Here is a 22,564-nt window from a genome sequence, read left to right as displayed (position 1 = left end):
TTAAAAAAAATTAAAAAAAAACAAAAAACAAACTAAAATTAGAAATATAAAAAATATATTAGGAAAAATAAAACTATAATTGAAACAACTGCCATAAGGTAAAATAAAACCACAACAGAAAAAAGGAAAAAAACGGGGGGGTGGGGAGAGGGGAACAAGCCAAAAGGAGAGAACAATAACAAAGTATAAAGAATAAAATAAAATTAGAAAAATAAAAGATTTATTAGGAAAAATAAAAATATAAAAGAATCAACAACAATGATCAAAAATGTAAAACAGAATCCCAATCTAAAAGAGGAAAAATAAAGGAAAAGAACAAAAAGAAAAAGCCTTGGCTATGGGCACAGAGTTTAGGTGGGGGGAGGGGGTGGAACTCAGGCAGGGGTGGGGTTTAGGGTGGGGCGGGACCTTCGCGGGTGGGGAGTTGACGTTTGAGCGTGGGGCGGGGCCTCTGCTTAGGACCTGCTGCAGAAGGGTAGAGGCAGCCCATTGAAAGGAGGGTCTCCGGAGGGTGGAGTTCTGGAGTTTGGAGGTAGGGCCCTGAGTGAGGGTGTGTGGGTGAGTTTTAGGCCCAGCTCGTGGGAGGGGGTCTCTGAGTGTAGAGGTGGGGCCCTGGGTGGGGGTGTAGGGGCGGGGCTTTGGTTCTGCGCGGCAGGAGGGAGGCTCCGAGGGCAGAGGATTTGGCCCAGGACCCCAACAGGCTTCCCGGGGCCTGAGTGGACAGGGAAAGCACTGGCCCCGTTCCCTTCTGTTCCTTAGCACCCCTCCCCTACTGTCTCCCCTAGCGTCTCCCCCGTCGCCGCTGGACCCCTAACCGTGGGTGGGTCCCGCTGGGTGTAGGAACTCCTTCCCTCCCCCAGCTGCCCCTCAGGGGTGCCGGTCCCAGAGGTCCAGCCTTTACTTTTGCTCCCCCTTCCCTCCCTCCCACTCCCTCAGGACCTGCGTGCCTGGAGGGGGCCTAGGTGGGCAGAGGATCCGGCCTGGGATCTCAACAGGTTCCTGGGGGTCCGAGTGGGCAGGGGAAACCTGGCCACGCTCCCTTTTGATCCTCTGCCTTCCCAGTGGTTCCCCAAGTTCGCCCTTCGGGTGTGGGATCCCTTCCCCTCCCCCAGCCGCCCCTCAGGGGCGCCAGTCCTGTCTCGCATCCACTTCTCCTCCCCCTTCACTCCCCCCACGCCCCACATCCTACCTGGTAGCTGGCTGTTCCTCCCGTCCCCTTAGGTGTCCGTGGTCCCCCATCGGTGCCTGGTAGGTGCCCCAGTTGTGAGGAGACGCGAAGTCCACATCCTCCTAACATGCCATCTTGAGTCCGCCCCTAAAATTGTTTTTTATACATTACATTTTCATAAGATGATATTGTTCATACAATGCTCACTGAATCATGGGGCAAATTTTCATTACTATTACTGTTGGGCTGCACTAAGCAGCCCTGCAAGCCCTGTACTTACCCAGCTTCAAGATGGAAGAAAGAGCCCAGAGTCAGCAACAGAGACATCAGTGGTTTATTGGATGGGGGAGCTTAGACATCTGAAGCAAGGTCCTGGAGCGACACCCCTCCATGTGTGGGGGACAGTGGGGAGGACATGGGGCGGTCTTTGCTCCGGGGACAGTGGGTTACCAATTATAGGGGGAATTGATATCAGGTTGGCTCATTGGTTACCAGGAAAACCAGCAGAGGAGCACGCCTCTCACTGCCCCTTTGATAAGCTATCACAGTGGCTAAAGTAGCAGCCATTAGCTAAGGCCTGGGGCAAGTATGTAGGGAGGTTAGTCAGGTGAGTAGGAAGCAGGCCTGGTCAAGCAGGGGATGTATAGAGAGCAAGAGAACAGCTATCTTGGGTGGGCTGATCATACAATTACTTAAAAAAAATACTCTTTATGGACTTATTTGAAATTGTAAGTTCCTATACTAGAAAATTTATAATATGAAATACTAGGTTTAGAGACAGAGATACAGCAGACTATAGTGTAGAAAATCCTCTCTGTACCTCACATGATAGTGTATGGGAGGTAAAATCAATTTCCCTTTACCCTTCTGAGTTCTTGGCTGAGATCTCTATGACAAAAAACAGGTGAATAAGAGAAAAAAAAGCCCAGAGGTTTATTAACATGAATCCTCATGTATGCATAGGAGATACCCAGAGAAAAATGAAAAATGAATAATTCTCAGAGGTGGCTTAGAACTTCAGCTTAAATACCATCTTCAGCTAAAGAGAAAAGAAAGGTGTGGGGAAACTAGCTACTGGGAGGTTACCAGGAAAAGAAAGATAAACAAGCATAAGATTTGTTATGCAGATTTAAGTCCCTGCCTTCTTTATTGATAAGGGACTAAACTTGTCTCAGAGTATTCATCTCTGTCCTTCTTGGTAGAGAGGGGAAGAGGGACACTTTGGTCCTGCTGTTACGTAATTGGAGAGTAGAGAGCTTTTCTTGTATCTGTTTCTTCTTAATTGCCTTCAGTTCAAAATAATCCTTATGCCAAAGTGGCATATTTTGGGGTGGCATATTCTGCTACCCTTCAGTAGGAACTTCCCTGGGTAGTTCTTTCTCTAAGAAAGAGACACATTGCCTAGAACTTGAAAGATCAGATATTTTATCCTACTTGCAAGCTAACAAGTAGCCTGCCACAATTTCATAGAAGTTGACAGAAGGCATGAGATTCCTCTGTCAGAGACAAAGAACTTCGTTACTTACAGCACAGGCAGCATGAGCTTCAGGTTCTCATGCATTCCTTTTGCTCCCAAGTCCCACTGAGTAAAATGGAGCTCCTAGGTGGGTGATGCAGAAGCAGTGGGTTTGAATCAGCATGAAGGAACTCTAAGCTTAGGAAAGTCTTGCTAGCAAACCTAAGCAAACTTTGCCCTGGAAGGAGAAATTATCTTTGCTATCTTGCAGCAAATCTTCTCTCTGCCCTTGAGGAAAATACTATCCCTATCCTGAAACTACATATGTAGAAATGCAAGGAACCCATGGAGTTTTGACAAAAATGTAATGCATCGGTAAGGCTAGTATGATGAAAAGAAGATGCACAAAAATTCTGACCAGCCATTTAGACTAAGATTGTAAATGTTAAACACTTGATCCTGAGTATTTCTTTGAATACGCAGTTAATCAATTAGAATAAAACTCCGCAATGATTTGTTTTGCTTTGTAATGCTTTATCACTTGATGCTTTAATGAGTCAAATGTTCTTTCCTCTTATCAAATAGGTTTTACCATCCCCCTTTATTTATTTATGCTAATAATTTAACCTCAGTGGCTAAAGTATTTCTTATTGTGTTAGGGGAACCAATGCACATTTTGTCAAGAGTGGCTTGTACCTTAGCAATCTTCCTTTCTCTCTGTCTCTTCCTGAGAAAATTAGGTTTCACAAGGTTCAACAGCTTCCTCCTCTGTAATGTAACTGACCAACAGTTACTCAGTTTTGCAAGGTTGATTTCCTCAGCTAATACATGACACTTTCTTCCACATCCTTATTCTTAAGAAACATTTTAGCAGTTGTCTTATTCTTCAGAGATAACTCAAAATAATATCATTATGGTCTTTTTGTTTGCTTTTAAACTAAGTCTACAACTGTCCGGTCCCTTTGTGTGTCCTGTCCTTTTCAAGCTGGAGCTGCAAAATTCATTTGAGCTCCAGAGAAAAGCAGAACTGTCAATGACTATTACTTAATAAATCAAAGTAATTGAGCATTTAACTTTGCACCCAGTGATTAAAAACCAAGCTGTTCCTCGGTGGATATAATTAGGAGACACAACTTAAAGAGTTTGCCCAAATGTTGAGTCATTTGTCGGGTTGCCAGATAATATATAGGATGCCTTGTATATTATCAGCGTGTAAACAGAGAATAATTTTTTTGGTATAAGTGTATGACCCATGCAATGTTTGGGACATACTCATATTTTAAAAATTTCCTCCTTTTTTTAGAATAAAATTTAACTGGACATCCTGTATTTTTATTTGCTAAATCTGGCAACTTCTGGTCACCATTTATCTAACAAACTATAATAACCTTTTGGTAAAACTTGGTGTCAAGAGAGTTTTAGCTCAGAAGCACTACCTTTGGAGTAGAGGTCAAGGTTTCATAGTTTTGATGATGTGACATCAACGCTACGCAAAAATAGATGTAAGTAACTCTTCAAGTTTTGAAATTCATAGATACGTATTCGGTAGTCCAGCTTCAGAAGAGTGGAGGTTAAAAGAAGTCATGCACTTGCTGGTCTGGGGTTTCTAAGGAGAAAAGAAACCGACCTAGAGAGCCTTTCCAAAGAGGGTGGAAGTTACTGTTGCAAAGGGTTCTCGGTTTAGCGAGGAGAGAGCGCAAGACCCGAGCGAGTCAATAAAAGAGGACTAGGAAAAGGCTGGACGCGTGAAGCCAATCAGAGACGAGATGGATGGGACTAGCCTCGGGGAAGGGGCGGGCTTAGGCACTATAGGCTCCGAAGGGCCGGTCTCAGCCAATCCGAGCTGAGTAGGGCAGAGGTGGACTCCGGGAGGGGTTGGTCTCGAGGAAGTGAACGGCGCGGCCGGCGAGTTTATCATCCTCACCTGCGCCTGCAGCTGCACCTCCGCTTTTCGCCCAGCCTGGCAGACGCTGAATTGAAGGGTGACGGTTGACGTTCGCAAGATTGTCATGACCTACCCGGGATACGGAGGAGGGGTGAGTCCTGGCCGCTTCGGCGCGGCCTCTGCCTCCGCGGGGTGTGGCGCTCCGGCGGGCGGTGCCAACGTGCCGGATCCGCCTTCGGTCGGTCCCTGCTAACTTCGCCCGCCTCTGGTACTCGGCGGCGCCGGGACTTCGCGCCGTGCAGGAAGCCGGGGCTGGGGCCGAGCGGGGAGCCGCAGGTGTTCTGGTCCCTGAGGAACCCTTAGACGAGTCTTTGTGGAGCCAAGGGTGTGGAGTGTTTTTAGAAATTTCTTCCCTGGAATGGAGAAACAAAGCATCCTTTTTCTTGTTCCAGTAATCTTTTGTGGTCCACCCTCCGTCCAACCCTCCTAACCCCCTCTTCTCCAGTTTTGCTAGACATCCTTTTCCTGAATTTTTTGACCACTTCTTTGCTGTTCTCTATGTTGCTTATGAATAAATTAAGGTATGCTAAATGTCTTCTAATGTTTACTATTCTACCAAGGACAGTGTTCTTGTAGACTTTTTGGGCGGGGATGGGAGAGTGGGGAGGTGGAGAGGATTATACTTTCTTATGTAACTGTTTATCCTGCATCATTTTTGGGAATTGGGAGTTGTGATTGTAGTATCCATTATGGTAACAGGAAATAAAATAAAATTTAAAATTTCAATTTACATACATATTTATATTTTAGGTAAGTGTTATAGTGTGATCAGTATTTTCAAGCATAATGATACATTTTAAGCATAGAAAGCTTATACAGATGAGGAAGAAATAGAATAAAAAATAAGTTCCAAGACTAAAAGGAAAAAGGTAAAATTTCTAAATGTTCCAGAAGAGCCTTTTCATTTCTCTTTAAAAAAAAAAAAAAATGGGTGGGAGCAAGTATCAGATCATTATAGTATGTAGATAGCAACGGATACTTTCCAAAGAGTGATGTAAAACATCATTTGTGAATGTCGAGATTTACAGTATATTAGGCACTGCATTCTTTACAACTATTTAAACTTAAGAACGTCATATGTCGACATAAACTGTGGCGAAAGGTATATAACTTTTCAACATCGTTTTAGGGATAGGGAAGCAAATGTTTGAAGAACACTGACATAAGGTACAGCTGGTATCCTGAGGTATGAAGTGGAGTTCTATCCATTGGCCTCTCACTTGTTTCCTCTCAGCCTGTTGTGACTTACTACACAGTTTATATGTGCAGAATTCTCCAGGGTTACAGATTATATGATCTAGTTTAACCAAAGTAACCCTCACAAAATGGACAAGTAGTTGAAAATTTCTGGGAAGAAACTAGGGATCAAAGATAGTACTAAAGATTCAAAAATGTGCAAAACTACCTGAAAATGACATTGCTGACACTTTTAAGTCCAAGGTTTTCTTCAGTCACATTACCAGGTGAGGACAATGATGACCTAATGATCAGTTTTGATTCATTTGAAACTATTGGGAAGACAACTTGAAATATGAATTTATTATAAACTACTTTTCAGGGTTTACTTTGTAGGCTAGGGGTCCGAGCTTCCCTCCATGTGGGCCCTTCCACATGGGTCTTGAGCTTCTTCATGCTGGCCGTGTTCTACGAGAGAAGCTAAAGCTGCTAGCCCTCTTAAAGTCTTAAGCCTGGAATGCTTGCGGTGCAGTTGCTACCAGATAAAGCTGAAACAGGCCCAGCCCAGATTCAAGGGAGTAGAGAAAAGTCTTTGCCTTTGCAGGGGAAAGGTTGCAAAGAATTTGCAACCATCTTAATCTGGCCACCACCAGGCTCTGACATTTTTGGATTTTGGAGAAGTTAATATTGCGAGACAGGAAGGAAAGGTAGATAGAAGGTTATTCCTAAGGCCAAGTTCTTCATATAATACTGCTTGCCTGACTTTGATTAAAACACAAGTATGCTGAACCCTCCAGGCACACGTGGAGATGCCACAGTAGAGGGTCTATAGCCAGTCTCCTGGCACCAACTCAACATGAGTTTTTCACTAATAGGCTTATATTTAGTTTGGCCTCTCTTCTTAGAAAAAAGTTTTTTCAGTTTTTCTTCCTTCTGTGAAGCTTAAGGTGTGAGGGTCTCCAGTAAGCCTTAATTTCTTGGATATGCCCCACGCCTTGATTGCCCTCCGTGTCCTTGGAGGCCTTGGAACCAAAGTCTAGGTGTTTGTTATTGCCTCAGAGCAAAAGCTGCGTTGGGAATTTTGCTAATCCTTTTACTCTGGGTCTAGATTTGTCCCCAGTATTGGCTTGGAAGTTTCCCCGTATGAATGAGGAAATTTTACCTTTTTCCTTTAATATTAAAAAATAATATTTTATGCAAATTTTTTATTTTTTATTTTTTTGGTGAAGATTGATCTTATCCTAGTTACCCTTATTAGAAATAGGAAGTTTTTTTTTCTTAAGTCAATATTTGTAATCTATAGAATTTAGATACTTTTAGAAGGCCCATTTCATTTACATTTTCTTTTTTTTAATTTTTTAAATTTATTTTATTTATTTATTTTATTTTTGGCTGTGTTGGGTCTTCATTGCTGCACACGGGCTTTCTCTAGTTGGGGCGAGCAGGGGCTACTCTTCGTTGCGGTGCGCGGGCTTCTCATTGCAGTGGCTTCTCTTGTTGCAGAGCACAGGCTCTAGGTGCACGGGCTTCAGTGGTTGTGGCACGCGGGCTCAGTAGTTGTGGCTCGCGGGCTCTAGAGCGCAGGCTCAGTAGTTGTGGCGCATGGGCTTAGTTGCTCTGCGGCATGTGGGATCTTCCCAGACCAGGGCTCGAACCCATGGCCCCTGCATTGGCAGGGGATTCTTAACCACTGTGCCACGAGGGAAGCCCCTACATTTTCAAATGTATTGGTAAAGAGATGTTCATAAGCATTTGTTAATATGTATTTTTTAATTTGAATTCTCTTTGTGGTTATATACACTTCTCTTTTTTATTCCAGAAACTGGCCTGTCCTTTAACAGTCTGTCTCTTTTCAAAGAATAACTTTTAAACAATCACTTTTTTTTTCAAATTCATTATATTGTTTTAATGTTTATTGTGCCCTTTCTTATACTTCATTGCTTCATAATCTAGTTTTTGATCCTTGAGCACATTTCCTGGAGCTCCCATACTTCCTGCATACCTTTTGCCTTTACCATATCCCATGCTGCAGCTTTTCAAACTGCCACTAAAGGCTCCTACCTTTTGCCTTTTTCCCCCTCTTAGAATTCTTTTCTCTTTTTGCCTTCCATCAATCTCTGCTTATTCTTCAAAGATGCAGATCAAGATTTTTGTTCCAAATAGAATAATGAACAATCTTGACACTTCTTCCTCCTCCAGACTCATTAAAAACAGTGAGTAAGATGTCTCTCTAAGATATAAAAGAATGTATACCAAGTTCCAAAGTGGAAAGAAGACAGTAAGCAGAGCCATAGCAGGAAACAAACAGTATGTAGTCTCTGGGGTCAGCTTCATATTTGAATCATGGTCTACTTCCTACTAGCCATTTGACCTTAACTAATTCAGAAACCTCTTGAAGTTTCACATCCTCAACTGAAAAAAGGATAGTACTTTCCTATCTCACTGAGTTGTTGGGAAATCAAATCACATGGTAGATGGAAAGTAGTTAGAACAGTACCTGCAATATAAAAAGCTCTCAATAAATGTTAGCTGAGTATTATTATTGTTGGTATACTCGTTGTTGTTATTCTTATCAGTTTTGAAGAGGACCATTGTTGGAACTATCACTTTATTGTTCTGTTCATTGTTATCTTGCTTTTTAAAAAATAAGTATTTTCTAGTGGAGGGGATGTTTCAGCCCTATGCATTTTCCCATGATTCATTCACAATTTTGTTGTATTGTATTTACCATGTATTCTATGTATGTGTCTTTAGGTATACTACTTCTTAGTTTTACTCTAGGTGAAGTTTTCTTGTATTTTTTACTTTTTGCTTCTTGTATTTTTTACTTTTTTAAAGTGTACCTCATTCTTAGAGGCTAGAGACTTCTTTTTTCTTTAACACTTTAAAACATGTTGGATAACATTTGTTAATGAGCTGAATTAAGTAATGCAGGGCATCTCGCAGTTTGTAGCTAACAGCTTTTGTGATAATTTGGGAGCTTTCAGTAACTCGATTTTTGCTTTTCAACGGACTTCTCGTAAGTATTTTCTTTTAAACCAACTTCAGTGGATAATGGGTAATATTTGTATTAATAACCTTCTCCTTTTTCGCTCTTGTAGTTTGGAAATTTTAGCAATCAGATGCAAATGGGACAGCCAGTGCCAGGAACAGGGCCAGCTGTGCTCCCTGGTGGATACCCTGTATGCCCCCCTTATCCGGACAGTTATTCCTCAGCGGGAGACCCCATGTGGACATACTTCACTGCCGTTGCTGACCAGGTAAAAAACTAAATATATAGCACAAATATCAGTTTTATAAAATGATTGCAACTTAAAACAAATGTCAACTCTTTTATTTAGTATGTCATTTTAAATGTATATGAAACTTGCATTTTAAACTTATCTAGACCAATTTTCTTCTTGAGATCAGAGATGAGGGTAGTCATAATTATCTCATTAAAAGGTCTGTTAGTTTGATGTCTAACACGTTAGGAGTAACCAGGGTGGTGCGTGGAGACTGAGCCAGATAGGATCTGGGAAAAAGAGATCTCTATGTAAATCTCCTTGAGGAAGCTGGGGCAGAGTATCACAAAGGAGACTTGTAAATTGTGGATGTTTCCGGGAGAGGCTTGATGGTAAAGCAAATCAGGAAAAGATAAAGGAAACAAGGCAGAATGAAGGGGCAAATACCAGACTAATGAGCAGAGACAGAGATTCATACTTGGGTCTCAGTCACAATCCATGTCTCTTTTCTTTCATAGTGGTCAAGAATGATTTATTGAGTGCATAGAATTTCATAGAAGTTTGATAACATTTTCCATTCATTATTCAGTCACTTAAATGTTCACTAGGTCCCATATGCCTTTCTAGAAATAGAGGATATGCACAGAATTATTACATGTGGCAGACACTTTGTTTTGGCTACCCGAATTCCTTTCAAAACCTCCTTTTCCCTTTTCACATGTGGTAGCGGTTGGAAAGCCCTAATACCATCTCAGACACCTTTGTATAAAGGTAACCATGTGCCGTAAGACTGGCCATTGAGATGTAGGTGCAATTTCTTTGGGATACTTTCCTTTTCCAAATGAGGAAAGCTTTCCTGGAACTAGTGTTGGCCCTTTCTCCTCCTTCAGCCTACCTGCCTGGAAAGGAGACTTGCAGTATGGAGGTGCTGCAGCCATCTTGTGATCTTGAGGCAACAAGCTTGAGATAAAGGCCTATGGATGGGGAATGTGGAAACATGGAAAGAGATTGATGGCCTCATTAAGTTGCCACAGAGTCTTGTTTTGCATAGCCCCAGACTTCTTGTATAAAACAATAAACATTGATTTGTTTAAGCCCCTTTTATAACATTTTCTAATTGTTTTGCAGCTAAATGCAATCCTAACTGTTGCATTATACCACTCTTATCTGCAAGGAACTCTTAAGTATTGGTAGTATAATACTGGGAATAAGTATGTTATCTATAGCTGACTATATAATAAATCCATTTTATAAAATTACAACTTAAAACATAAGAACCAGAGATATATATTTAGAGACTTTTTTTGACTTAAGAACTATTTCATTGTAACAGTTGTCAACAATGATTTGCTATGATTGTACTATTTGATACTTTCCTTAAATTTTTCAGTCTTGTGCTTTTGAATAATTAAATTCCATAAGGACATGGCCCTTGTCATATTGTCTCTTCCCCAGGAGGCACTAGGATTATATTAGTCATTGAATGGATACATAAACTATCTCATTTTCAATTTTTAGTCCAAATATTTAGACAGTTCTCTTATATGATGAATTTTGTCTGGCTTTAAGGGTTCAAGTGTAGTATCAGATTTATACATTATGATCCTAGAACCTAATTACCAAACTCACCTCTGCAGCTATATTCTTTTTTGATAGGCCTCATAATTAAAGATACTCTATGAGAAATGTCCAATTAAAAGTTTCTGCAGTGTCCCTTTTTATAGGAGGATGTTTTCCTAACAGTAATGATTCAATCATCAATTGATTCAGGGAAATTCTGATTAGTACCTTCGTAAATACGCACATGCACACACACATATACACACACAAGTATCTTGATAATACCAACAACTTTAATGTGCACACTGCTTGCATTTTTCCACACAGCAGCTCTGTGAGGTAGGCAAGATGGATGTGCTCTTTTATTATAGATGAGTAAGTAGAGATTAAGATTGATTAGCCTAACAAATAGGACTTGAACTTGACTATCATTTCAAAATCTTGCTGCCTATCAGTTAACCTAACCAAGGGCAATTGATTTTTTGTTAATTATCTATCTAAAGCTCTTAATATTTAATTTGAAAATGCAGTTTTCTACCACTAATGATAGGTGATTTAGTCGAGGGTTTAGATAGTTGATCACAGTCCTCAGCTCAAACTGCCTGTAAAGAGATCCAAAATGATCACTTGGATTTTCTCCGTATAATTTAGGAAGACACTGCTTGTTAGTCAGTTAATTAAGATAACATGTTTTTATAAAATGTATGAAATACAAGTATGAAGTAGTATATCAGGATAATGCTTTCTGATAGTGATAAATAACTTTTAGCAAAACTATTCAGGTTGTTCGAAAAACTCCAAACTTCTATAAAAACGCATGTAAAATAGAATTTCATTCATTAACTAGGTTTTAGATTTTTAAATTTAATCCATACTTGAATGAGAAATTGTAATAGTTTCAACCTTTTGAAATAGTAAATGAATATGGCTACAAACTGGCAGAAATGACTACAGTTTAGTGAAGAACCAAAGGAATTATCTTCATTCTACCAAACAGCTATCTTGCTTTGTACTAGATACTGGGCTAGGGTCTGGGGATGAAAGATAAATGAAACTCAGATACTGACCTAGACGATCTCTGTCTAGTCAGGGAGATAGACCTGTGGGAAATGATAACGGTACAGGGAGAGGCGTGCTCAGGGTGAGTGAGTGAAGATGACAGCAACACCAGGAACATCCCTCCGACCCTTGTACTTGTTCTCTTTGCCGAGAACTGCACTGTCCAAATTACACAGCATGTGAGCCACGGATGCAAGGTACATGTGTAGTTCTCAAGCCTCCAAGTAGTGCATTTTAAGGAGTAAAAAGAAACAGGTGAAATTAATTTTAATAGAATATTTTATCTAACCCAGTGTATCAAAAAAGATTAACATTTCAACATGTAATCATGTAAAACTTATTAATAAGATACTTTACTCTATGTCATGGTTACTAAGTCTTGGAAACCTGGTGTGTATTTTACACTAACAGAACATCCCCGTTCAGACTAGGCACATTTAAGTGCTCGGTGGAATGTAGGGCTAGTGGCTTCTGTTTTGGACAACTCGGGCCTAGAGCACTCTTCCCTCAGATGTCTGCATAGCTCGCTCCTTCGCTTTCTTCAGATCTTTCTCAAAATTCACCTTATATATGAGGCTCTGCTTTGCCATCTATGTAAAATACCATTGGCCTCCTCACCCTACTCCACAACACTCCTTCTTAGCACCTTTACTCTGCTGTATTTTTTCCCTCAGCACTTACTACCATCAGATGTAATTTCTGCTTTACTGCCTCTCTCCCACCACTAAAATGTAACCTCTATGAAGGCGAGGAATTTGTTTTGGACACTGCTTGGTACTTAGTCCATTTAATGGTGCTTGAACATGTTAGGTTGTTCAATAGACGTATGTTAAATGGATGAATTTCTGATTCTTTCTAAATGGAAGATATCTGTTTCTTAGCGTATTTGTTTTAATGATTGCTCTATAAAATTCTTTCATCCTGTATGAATTTGTTCTAAAATGGTTCATGCTTGTGGACTGTCTTTCTGAACATTAGATTTTTCCACATACTTTGGAATATTGGTTCCTTAAACTTACAGCGAGTGAAGTTTTTGTTTATTCTCCTCACCCCCCCACCTCACCTTTTGTCCCCTTCCATGTTTCCTTTCCTCTCCCCATGTCACCCTTCCGTACCTAGTGGTTTTGTGACTTTCCCCACCTAGATTGTGTCCAGAATCAGATTTCACTGAAATATAAAATCCTTTGCCTTGAGTTAAGTTGTTCTAATAAATACTTGGGTTTATTTTCCAGAAACAGGCAGACTAAAATACAATAAATAAACCAGTACATACTTTAATATCTTAAAAATGTAAAACCGTCAGGTAAATCTAACAGGCTTGATAGACCTAAACAGGGTCAATATCAAGAGACAAATGAAGTGAATGATGCAAGAACAGGGTCAGATCCTTTGTTTAAAAACTGGATATTTATTCACAGAATTTTTGCGTTAATTCTTTTTTTAATATTGCATTAAAACATTACTGTGACTACTGAGTTTTCTTAAACTTCCTTATATTTAAAGGTTAGTCTCTCACTTGCCTGATAATGTTTATAATACTCCTTAGAAGTGTTTATAATACTTCTTAGAAGCAGTTTGTAAAATTTTTTTTCTTGGGTTCTTACAAATTACGTGTTTTAAATTTGCCTCCTTAATCCTTTCTCAGAGATGTTGTTCTGAATTTGTGACAGTGTATGTGATGCTTCCAAGTAAATTACTCTTTATTTTTGTAGAAAATAGGATGAGGTACTGAAACATAATGAGAGTATTCAACCTGTTTCACTTCCATTGTGGTTTCTTGTTTGTGATAAAAAACATTTTTTTCCCATAAGAAGGTCAAACAAGAGTATTTGGACAAAAAATCAGAGGGGACTCTAAAATTTTGCTAAGGTTAATGCCGTGGAGGAAAAAGATATTTTCTCTTCCCAGTTAAAGATTCAGTATCCTTTAGAAATAATCTCCCCTCAAAATAGGCATGAAAGGAAAGTGTTTGAGACTTCTCTGAACGCATTTTAGCATTTTAGGCATTTTTCTAACTATTTTAAGTAGAGGTATAATGATTCTCACAAGGTATTACTTTGCACTATTATAGGACAGAGTGATTATGCTATTTTTCAGAAGTAGAGAATATAACTTATATTTGAAATGCCTGAATAATTTAATAGAATAAAATTTGATTGTGAAAAAAGTATTCATGTTGTGTGATGTTCTCTAATGTGCCTTTGCCGTCAATAATTATCTCTATAATTTTGTAGTTGATAATAGAGCAATATTTTGAAGATTGCATATTTATTGATTGGCCTAGAACAGTTAGTTAGCATTTTAGTATGCTTTTATACAACTGATTTTATTAATCAGGTTATAATTATTTTGTAACAGGATGGTGAAGTGGATGCTGAAGAACTTCAGAAATGTTTAACACAGTCTGGAATTAGTGGAACTTTTTCTCGTGAGATCTTTTTTTTCCTCTGTTAAAATTGGACTAGGAAATTCATTTTCTAACTTTTTTTTTTTCCATACTTAAAATATTAAAAAAAATTTTTATCACAGATATACATGCACATAGTTCAAAGAGCCAAATAATTCTGCAAAGCTTGTTATGAAAATACTGTTCAGCGTGCATTCCTCCCTCCCCGATGTTAACCACTCGCAGAGAAAAATCTCTTTAAAGTTCTTCAGCTAATTCTTTTGAAATTTGCCTCCATATCTCAAAATAGCATGCCTCTATCACTATTGAGTTTCAATTTTACTGATCATCAATTATTATGTCCTGCTGTGGGTGATGAGGAGGTAACCCTCTCACCTGTGTCCCTGTACTCCACACAGGAGCTCCCCTCATCCATCTGCTGTTGAGTAATTTTCATTAGGTCACTAATCAGTATTTGCCTTATTGTTACTATCTAAATGCTCTTCCTGAGTCTTGTAATAATATATGATTAATTTTCCTTTTAATGTAACTTTTTGCTTTTTCTGAAATTAATCCTCATCCAGGAGCTTTCTGTTGTGCTTCGTTTTCTGTGCATAGCTGTCATGCTTGCACTCCTTCTGGAGCCCTTTCTTCTCTCTCTTGAGTTGGAGCTCCCCTTCATTCCATCCCTTGTTGTCATTTTAAATTCGATAAAATATATTGAATTAGCTTCTTAATAAAAGTTCATGGGAGGTAAAGTTTTTGAGACTTTATCTGAAAATGCTTTCATTCTGTCCTCAGAATTAAGTGATTGGCCAGGTATAGAACTCCAGATTACAAATCATTTTGACTTAGAATTTTAAAAGTATTGCTCCATTGTTTCCAGCTTCCATTGTTGCTTTATCTTTTTGTTTCCTGCCTGTATGTCGTTTGTTATTACTATGTGGAGGCTTGTGAGATCTTCTCTTTGTCCCTAGTCTGAAATGTCACAGTGCTGTGCCTGTTTGTGTTGGGAATGCAGTGGGCACTCCTAATCTGGAAACTCATTTGCTTTAGTTCAGCGCTGTTTTCTCCATTTTCTCTTTCTGGAATGCCTGTCTTTGGACTGGGTCACTTTTCTTACCTTATCTCTCCTACCTCTTATTTTCCTCTACTTTTGGGGAAATTTCCTCAACTTTATTTTCTTTTTCTTTTTTAACTGTGGGATGCTTCACAGAACAAACTTGCATGTCATCCTTGTGAAAGGGCCATGCTACTTTCTGTATTGTTCCAATTTTAGTATATGTGCTGCTGAAGCGAGCACTCAACTTTATTTTCGAAACCTTCCATTGAGTCTTTCATTTCTCCTATCATGTTTTTAAAATCCAAGAGCCTTTGTTCTTTTTTCATGAATGCGATGTCTTTCCTTATCTCTCTGAGACTGTTAATGTATTTTTTTTTTAAGTTTTTTTCTTCCTACATAACCTACTTCCTCCAGTTTTTTTTTCCAGGTTGTTTGTTTGGCTATCTTTCGCATTAGGTGCTTTTCTCAGGTGTCTGATGATCCTAGCTTGCTCATATTTAACTAAAATGCCAGTTAGAAGCCCTGAGAGCCAGGCTGGGTGTTGACTGTAGACTTCAGAGTCTGGTGGTTTGGCCAGGCAGTGTGTCCTCCCAACACTGGGTATCAGGATCTTTCGGGATTTCCTTTGGGGCTGGTTGTCCAGTTGATCTTCTGTCTGGAGGGGAGGAGGGAAGACTCAGCAGGGTTCGCAGTCTTTTGTAAATTGTCACTGAATTTCCTTGTTTTAGTAGATAGCCCTGTCCTCAGCTGTGCCTGGTTTCCTGCAGTGCACAGTCCTCTCCAGAGGATAAAACCCCAGACGTCTACTGGCGTGGGAGTAGACGGGGTAGCTATCCATGTAGCTGGAGCAAGGAGGGGATTGGGGGCTCTAAAGGCTCCTTAGATAGACATTCAATCAGTCCTTCGGTTTTTGTCTCTACATTCACACCCATTTTCAGAAGTACCGCCAGTTCTTAAACGTTTGGAGTCTCCTCGAGGATAAACCAGGCTGCTTCTCAGGCTGTCTTATTGCAAGTTCAGGAAGCCACTTTCTCAGATCTAGGTTGTCAACTTAGGTCCACCTACTTTTCCAACTTGCAAAATTTTATTCCTTTGTTTCCTCTCTCATTCTCTTTTTCTCTAAAGGATTACAACTTTAGAAATTCAGTTTAATTCTGTCCATTCTAATGGGGTGTGGGGAGAGAGGGAAAATCTGTCAACTTTCCTAAAAATTCTCTCCCTCCATTCTCTGTCAGAGATATTTAATCTTACATATACTTGGTCCTGTTTTGAGATTGATTGAAGTTCTGCTTATTTGATGACTCAATTTTTGTCATTTATTATCATCTATTCAGATTCTCCCACTTAATGAATGTGTGCCATGTTAACTTTCAGGCAAAACAGATGTCATTTACTTGACAAAATGATGGAATGCCATTCCAGAGATTTCTCCGCCTCCTTGCCTGAGTAGTTTTTGTATGAAGGAGCGCTGGTCTCCAATCCTGACTCCTCCACCTGTTAGCTAGTGAACGTGGGAAACTTTATCTTTCTGGGCCACAGTTGCTTTATTTGTAAAACTGGGGCTAGGATAGGTTTGGCATGTTTATGTGAAATCACAAAACACACACTACCTGGCTCATAGTAAATGCTATTCACTGTCAATTGAATTGTCAGTCTGAAAATACTGTAACCACCTATTCAAACATTGACACCATATGAAACTTTTAAAGAAAGCTCTTTTAACTTTGGGATTGTTCTATAATTTTCTTTAATGGGTCTAAAATTTAGCTGAAATAGTTTTTTTCTTTATAAAAATTTCAAAATATTTTATCAAATAGCATAAAGTAAAATAATTTTAAGCATTTTTACTTATTTATTCATTCATTTATTTTAACAAGTTACTAATAAGAACTTTGTAAACTTGACTGAACTGTACTGACATATCTCCTTTATCAGGACTATGTAATTAGTCTTGAGATAAATCAGCATGCTAGTTGAATGTAATTGTGATAATGTTTAGAAAAATTAAATTCTGCCTAGTGAGTCCTCAGTTATAGTTCTTGAAACATGAAAGTGTTAATATTCCTAATAACCCCTGATTTTAAGATAGCAAACTATCTTGTTATCTTGATTTCTTCTTCCTTTCTTTTCCCCTCCCCCGAGAACGCAGTTGCTTTCAGTTCTGAAGCTCATCTTTTTCTTACTTGGTTGATTGCAGTAAACTACCAGATGATTTACCTACATCCAGATCCATCTTACTTTACTCTCTAGTATGTTCTTTGTCAGCTACTGTTTCTGAAATGGAAATTTTAGAATTGCCCCTCTGTTCCTTAAAATCCTTTAGTAACTTCCATTGGTCTAAAGAGTTAGGGTGGCATTCAAGACTTTCGTGACCTGGTCCTCATCTGGCTTTCTGAAGTCATTATATGCCTCTCCTTCCTATATACCCCAGGCTTTAACCAAATCTCTAACACTTTCAAGTTTTGTGATCTCAGTGTATGACAACATCTACTTAAACCTGACTTGGCATTTGTGTTAGGAAGACTGAAACCCTCCTTTTCACTTGTTTAATTTTCAGTATTTTATAATTGCTTATTTAATTACCCAAATCCCCTTACTAGATGTGAGTAGTATGAAGGTAGTAATTTTTATTTTAGTCTCTCTTTTTTTTCTTTTTTTTTCTTTTTTTTTTTTTTTTTTTTACTATGCATGCCTAACATTCAAAGTTTGTTCATTGGGTGATTGTGTACGTTTGGCAATTTGTAAATGTTTTGTTTTGAAAACAGAAATTGTTGTAATTTTATATAAATAAAATCGGACAGAATTTAATTCAAATAATAAATATGTTTTATAGCCTTCAGTTTAGAAACCTGCAGAATTATGATTGCCATGTTGGATGTATCCTTGACTAAAAATAGAAAATATTGGAATATAGAATATTAAGGCAATTGTTAGGTATAAATGATCATAGTAAACTAGAGAGTTTAACAATACTTTGTAACATCCTGTTTGAATTCCATTCTTTTCCATTTTTACACAGAAATCTATTTATATGCTAAATTTGGCTAACTCTTGCAGAAGTGAGCTTACAATTTGTTAGTCAATTATTTGGAGTTTTGGGTCCGGGTAGATTCTTTGGTATCAAAACTTATTTTTGTTAATAAAACTATCAGAGAGATTACACAGGAAAAATGGGATTTAATGAATTCAAAGAACTTTGGGCAGCTCTTAATGCCTGGAAGCAAAATTTCATAACTGTTGATAAAGACGGAAGTGGCACAGTAGAGCATCATGAATTGAATCAAGCCATTGCTGCTATGGGTAAGAATATTAAATTCTTTAGAATCGATCCAGGTCATCTTTGTTCTTTGATCAGATGAATCTTAATTGTTTAAATTTGCTAAGTAATAAAAGGGTATATTATTTCACCAGCTGTTGTCCAATATGATTTCAAGGTTATAGATACATTCTGATTAAAGACCTTTAATAAAACCATTTTATTTATGAGTTTTCTGAAGATGATCTTTCATACATTCTGGTTGATAAAACAATTTCTGAATTTCCTATGTTGAGTATACTTAAATTTATTCTAATTGTTTGTACTCACTTACCCTTTATATTGTATTCTTTTGTAACTTGGTAAGATCTCTAATCTGACAGCAAAGGTTTATCTCAATTACAGGTCTCCATACATAGTCTAGCTTTCTGGCAGTAAAAACTGTTTTTTTTTTATTTTTCTTCTTTTTTTTAATGTAGTGTAGAACACACAGCAGACACCGAAAAACCTCAAAATGGGAAGTCTACATTTTAGAATATCTTAAAAGACTGTAACTTTATTTTTAGCATATCTCTGATAAGCTAAGGTTCTCAGTCTATTTTCTTTCAAAAAGTGATAATATAAATGGTGTTTAACTTGTTTACAGTTAGTGCAATTTTAAGTAGTTTTCTTAATTGTATTTACTTTTGTGATTTTATTTACACTCATTTTTAAACAAAATTCTTTTGTAACAGAACTTTTTGAAAGATTTTTAACTTTCAGAAATCTGAACCAAGTGCAAATTATCTCAAATTCCAATTTAAAGTCAAAGCCATGATTAGTTTCGTTGTATAAATAGATGTTTTAATAGATGGTCATTTTAGGGACAGTCCTGGCCATATAAACATGTATAGTTCAATTATAGAGTCTTACTTCCTAATGAATTAAACTTGGTTCTTAATTCAGCACAGTGTTGGAAAATTAATATAACCAATTGCAAAAAAGAAAACCACCGAAGAGTTCACATAGGCAGTTGAGTGTAACAAAGAGGTATTCTGTATTTTTCAAATTTAAGGTCTTCAGATATATTTTAAGATATTCAAATTATTTTTGCTGAGAATGCTGTGGGAAGTCTTACGAATTTTATTGTCCCACATCCAGATCATAATTCTCTAATAGACAGCTCAGGGCTTATTTGCATATTATTACATTAGTTTGCATATATGACTTCTATTAATTTATACCTTTCCTTTCATTTACTTTTAGCAAGTTTCCTGGATTGTATTTCATTATAGCTATGCATAGAATTATCTTCTGTTGCATTTTTTTTCATTATTTTTCCCTTTGACTGGATTAATGTCTTTTGTCTAAATCTACTAATCCATTAATATATAAAGACAATAATTCTAGGCCAGCATTCTTCACAGTAAAGTGTACACATCTCATTAAATACATAAGACCATCTGTAGGGGTGCAACAAGTGGAATATATTAATTTATATTTTTAATTACTTTTATTCCATTCTTTTTAAATTTTAGTTTTATATATACTTTAAAATGTAAATAATCAAATAGTAATTCATGTATAGAATTTAAAACTAAATGAATACACATATAATGGGAGTGAGTGATCCAAAACTTTTTACTCATAGAAGTACACATTCAAAAACTTTTGGAGTCCACTGGGCTAGACAATAAAGAACCAAGGAAATAGTAAGAAGACTGTGGTTAAGATGAAAATCTGTGAAGAAACAGATTAAGAGAGTTATAGGACAAAATGGAATAACATTTTCCTATTTCTTCCCCCTCTGAGTAACCATGTTGATTCTCAAATTTTCTTTGACTATAAAAGACACTTGTAAGCAATATAGTCAATGGGAAATATAGGTTTGAATGATAGCAAAGATCACTAATAACCTTTGCTTTGCTATTCTTTTTTTTTAATAGATTTATTTATTTATTTATTTTTTATTTATGGCTGTGTTGGGTCTTTGTTGCTGTGCGCGGGCTTTCTCTAGTTGCAGCGAGCGGGGGCTGCTCTTCATTGCGGTGCGCGGGCTTCTCATTGTGGTGGCTTCCCTTGTTGTGGAGCACAGGCTCTAGGCACGTGAGTTTCAGTAGTTGTGGCTCGCGGGCTCTAGAGCGCAGGCTCAGTAGTTGTGGCGCACGGGCTTAGTTGCTCTGCGGCACGTGAGATCTTCCTGGACCAGGGCTCAAACCCATATCCCCTGCATTGGCAGGCAGATTCTTAACCACTGCGCCACCAGGGAAGCCCTCAATTTCATTCCCTTTTACGGCTGAGTAATATTCCATTGTATATATGTACCACATTTTCTGTATCCATTCATCTGTTGATGGACATTTAGGCTGCTTACATGACATGGCTATCGTAAATAGTGCTGCAGTGAACACTGGGGCATCATTCCTTTTTATGGCTGAGTAATATTCCATTGTATATATGTACCACATTTTCTGTATCCAGTCATCTGTCGTGGGATGTTTAGGTTGTTTCCACATCCTGACTATTGTAAATAGTGCTGCAATGCATATTGAGGTACATGTGTCCTTTGAGTTATGGTTTTCTCAGGGTATAGTAGTGGGATTGCTGGGTCATATGGTAGTTCTATTTTTAGTTTTTTAACGAATCTCCATACTGTTCTCCATAGTGGCTGTATCAATTTACATTCCCACCAACAGTGCAAGAGGGTTCCCTTTTCACCACACCCTCTCCAGCATTTATTGTTTGTAGATTTTTTGATGATTGCCATTCCAAAGCAATCTACAGATTCAATGCAATACTTATCAAATTACCAATGGCATTCTTCACAGAATTAGAACAAAAAATTTTACAATTTGTATGGAAATACAAAAGGCCCCGAATAGCCAAAGCAATCTTGAGAAAGAAAAACGGAGCTGGAGGAATCAGGCTCCCCGACTTTAAACTATACTACAAGTTACAGTAATCAAGACAGTATGGTACTGGCACAAAAACAGAAATATAGTTCAATGGTACAGGATAGAAAGCCCAGAGATAAACCCACGCACCTAATTTATGACAAAGGAGGCAAGAACATAAAATGGAGAAAAGACAGCCTCTTTAATAAATGGTGCTGGGAAAACTGGACAGCTACCTCCAGTCCTCCCAGAAACACCCAGAGCTCTGATATTCTTTAAAGAACTATAAAATTACAGGGTTGAAATATTGATGCATTAAAAAAACCTGTGACATACACTAGACCTTATTTCAAAATCAAAATATATTTTAAAAACACAAAAAGATAATTATTTTCTTTTTCCTAGCTTTCACTTTTTTACAAAGCTAGAATTGTGAGAATTATGTACCACTTCACTCTTAATAATGAAACCTTTGTCTGATCAATTTCAATCGGAATGTGTTTTGTTTCTAATGTATATTTTTATGTAATGAATTTTGAATGTTAATTTGTTTTATGACTTTATTAACAAGAATGCATTGTTTGTTGTGTTCTTTTGAGTTTAGTCTTGGAGGTTTTAATCTAGCAATCCCTTTTTCTAGGTTATAGCTTGAGTCCTCAAACATTAACTGCTATCGTTAAACGTTATAGCAAGAATGGCAGAATTTTCTTTGATGATTATGTTGCTTGCTGTGTGAAGCTTCGAGCATTGACAGGTATGGACCACTTATGGGTACAGTATCATGTAGCTATTTTCTTGAATGGTGTCCCTCACTTTTTTCAGCAAGTTGATGGTATTATGTGTTTTCCCCCTTTATTCACTATTAAATCTAATCAGAGTTTTAAGGCTTTAAAAACTTAGGAATATAAATAGTGAAAAATTGTTATAGCTCAGTTTTGGAAAGTTTTCTTCATATCTCAGTTGCCTGGGACATAAAATCACTTAAGATTTACCTGAGTATAAAATTATTCATTTTTTAGTACCTGGGGACACCAAGTATTTAAAAGTATAGATTTTAAATTATAACAGAAAAAGTAATTTTTTTGCTTAAAGATTTCTTTAGGAGAAGAGACCACTTGCAACAAGGGGTTGTGAGTTTCATATATGATGATGTAAGTATCCTGTATTATACTTTTTTGATATTTCTACTGTGTTCTGTATATGTTTATAGTTGTCAAAAAATTTAAGTGATCTCTGGTTTCAGTACTGGAAATAATATATCTTAGAGACCATATTCTTTATGTTTTTCAGCTTAACGCAAACGTAAGATTCAATAGTGGTAGAAATACCAATTTGACTTTATAGTAAACATAAAAATACTTTTAAATTTTATGACAGACTTTTGGCAAGTTTATGTTC

At 37.8% G+C, this 22,564-nt stretch overlaps 1 protein-coding gene across 3 annotated transcripts in view; it reads left to right on the top strand.

Annotated features, from left to right (window-relative positions):
* Window positions 1–652: 652 nt before the first annotated feature.
* The window catches only part of GCA (grancalcin), a 32,845-nt gene continuing 10,933 nt past the window's right edge, over window positions 653–22,564 (top strand). Inside the window, exons 1-7 of one of the 3 annotated variants that reach the window (XM_082395377.1) lie at window positions 653–4,660; window positions 8,847–9,005; window positions 13,947–14,016; window positions 17,871–17,914; window positions 18,190–18,337; window positions 21,807–21,920; window positions 22,259–22,317. In XM_082395377.1, coding sequence (XP_082251503.1) covers window positions 4,634–4,660; window positions 8,847–9,005; window positions 13,947–14,016; window positions 17,871–17,914; window positions 18,190–18,337; window positions 21,807–21,920; window positions 22,259–22,317 — 621 coding nt within the window. In that variant the 5' untranslated portion in view covers window positions 653–4,633. The other 2 variants (XM_082395375.1, XM_082395376.1) reach the window with 2 other exon arrangements.

This window comes from Balaenoptera borealis, assembly GCF_965194805.1.
Source record: "Balaenoptera borealis genome assembly, chromosome: 6".
Classification (NCBI taxonomy): Eukaryota; Metazoa; Chordata; class Mammalia; order Artiodactyla; family Balaenopteridae; genus Balaenoptera; species Balaenoptera borealis.
This window is presented reverse-complemented; position numbering and strand designations above follow the sequence as displayed.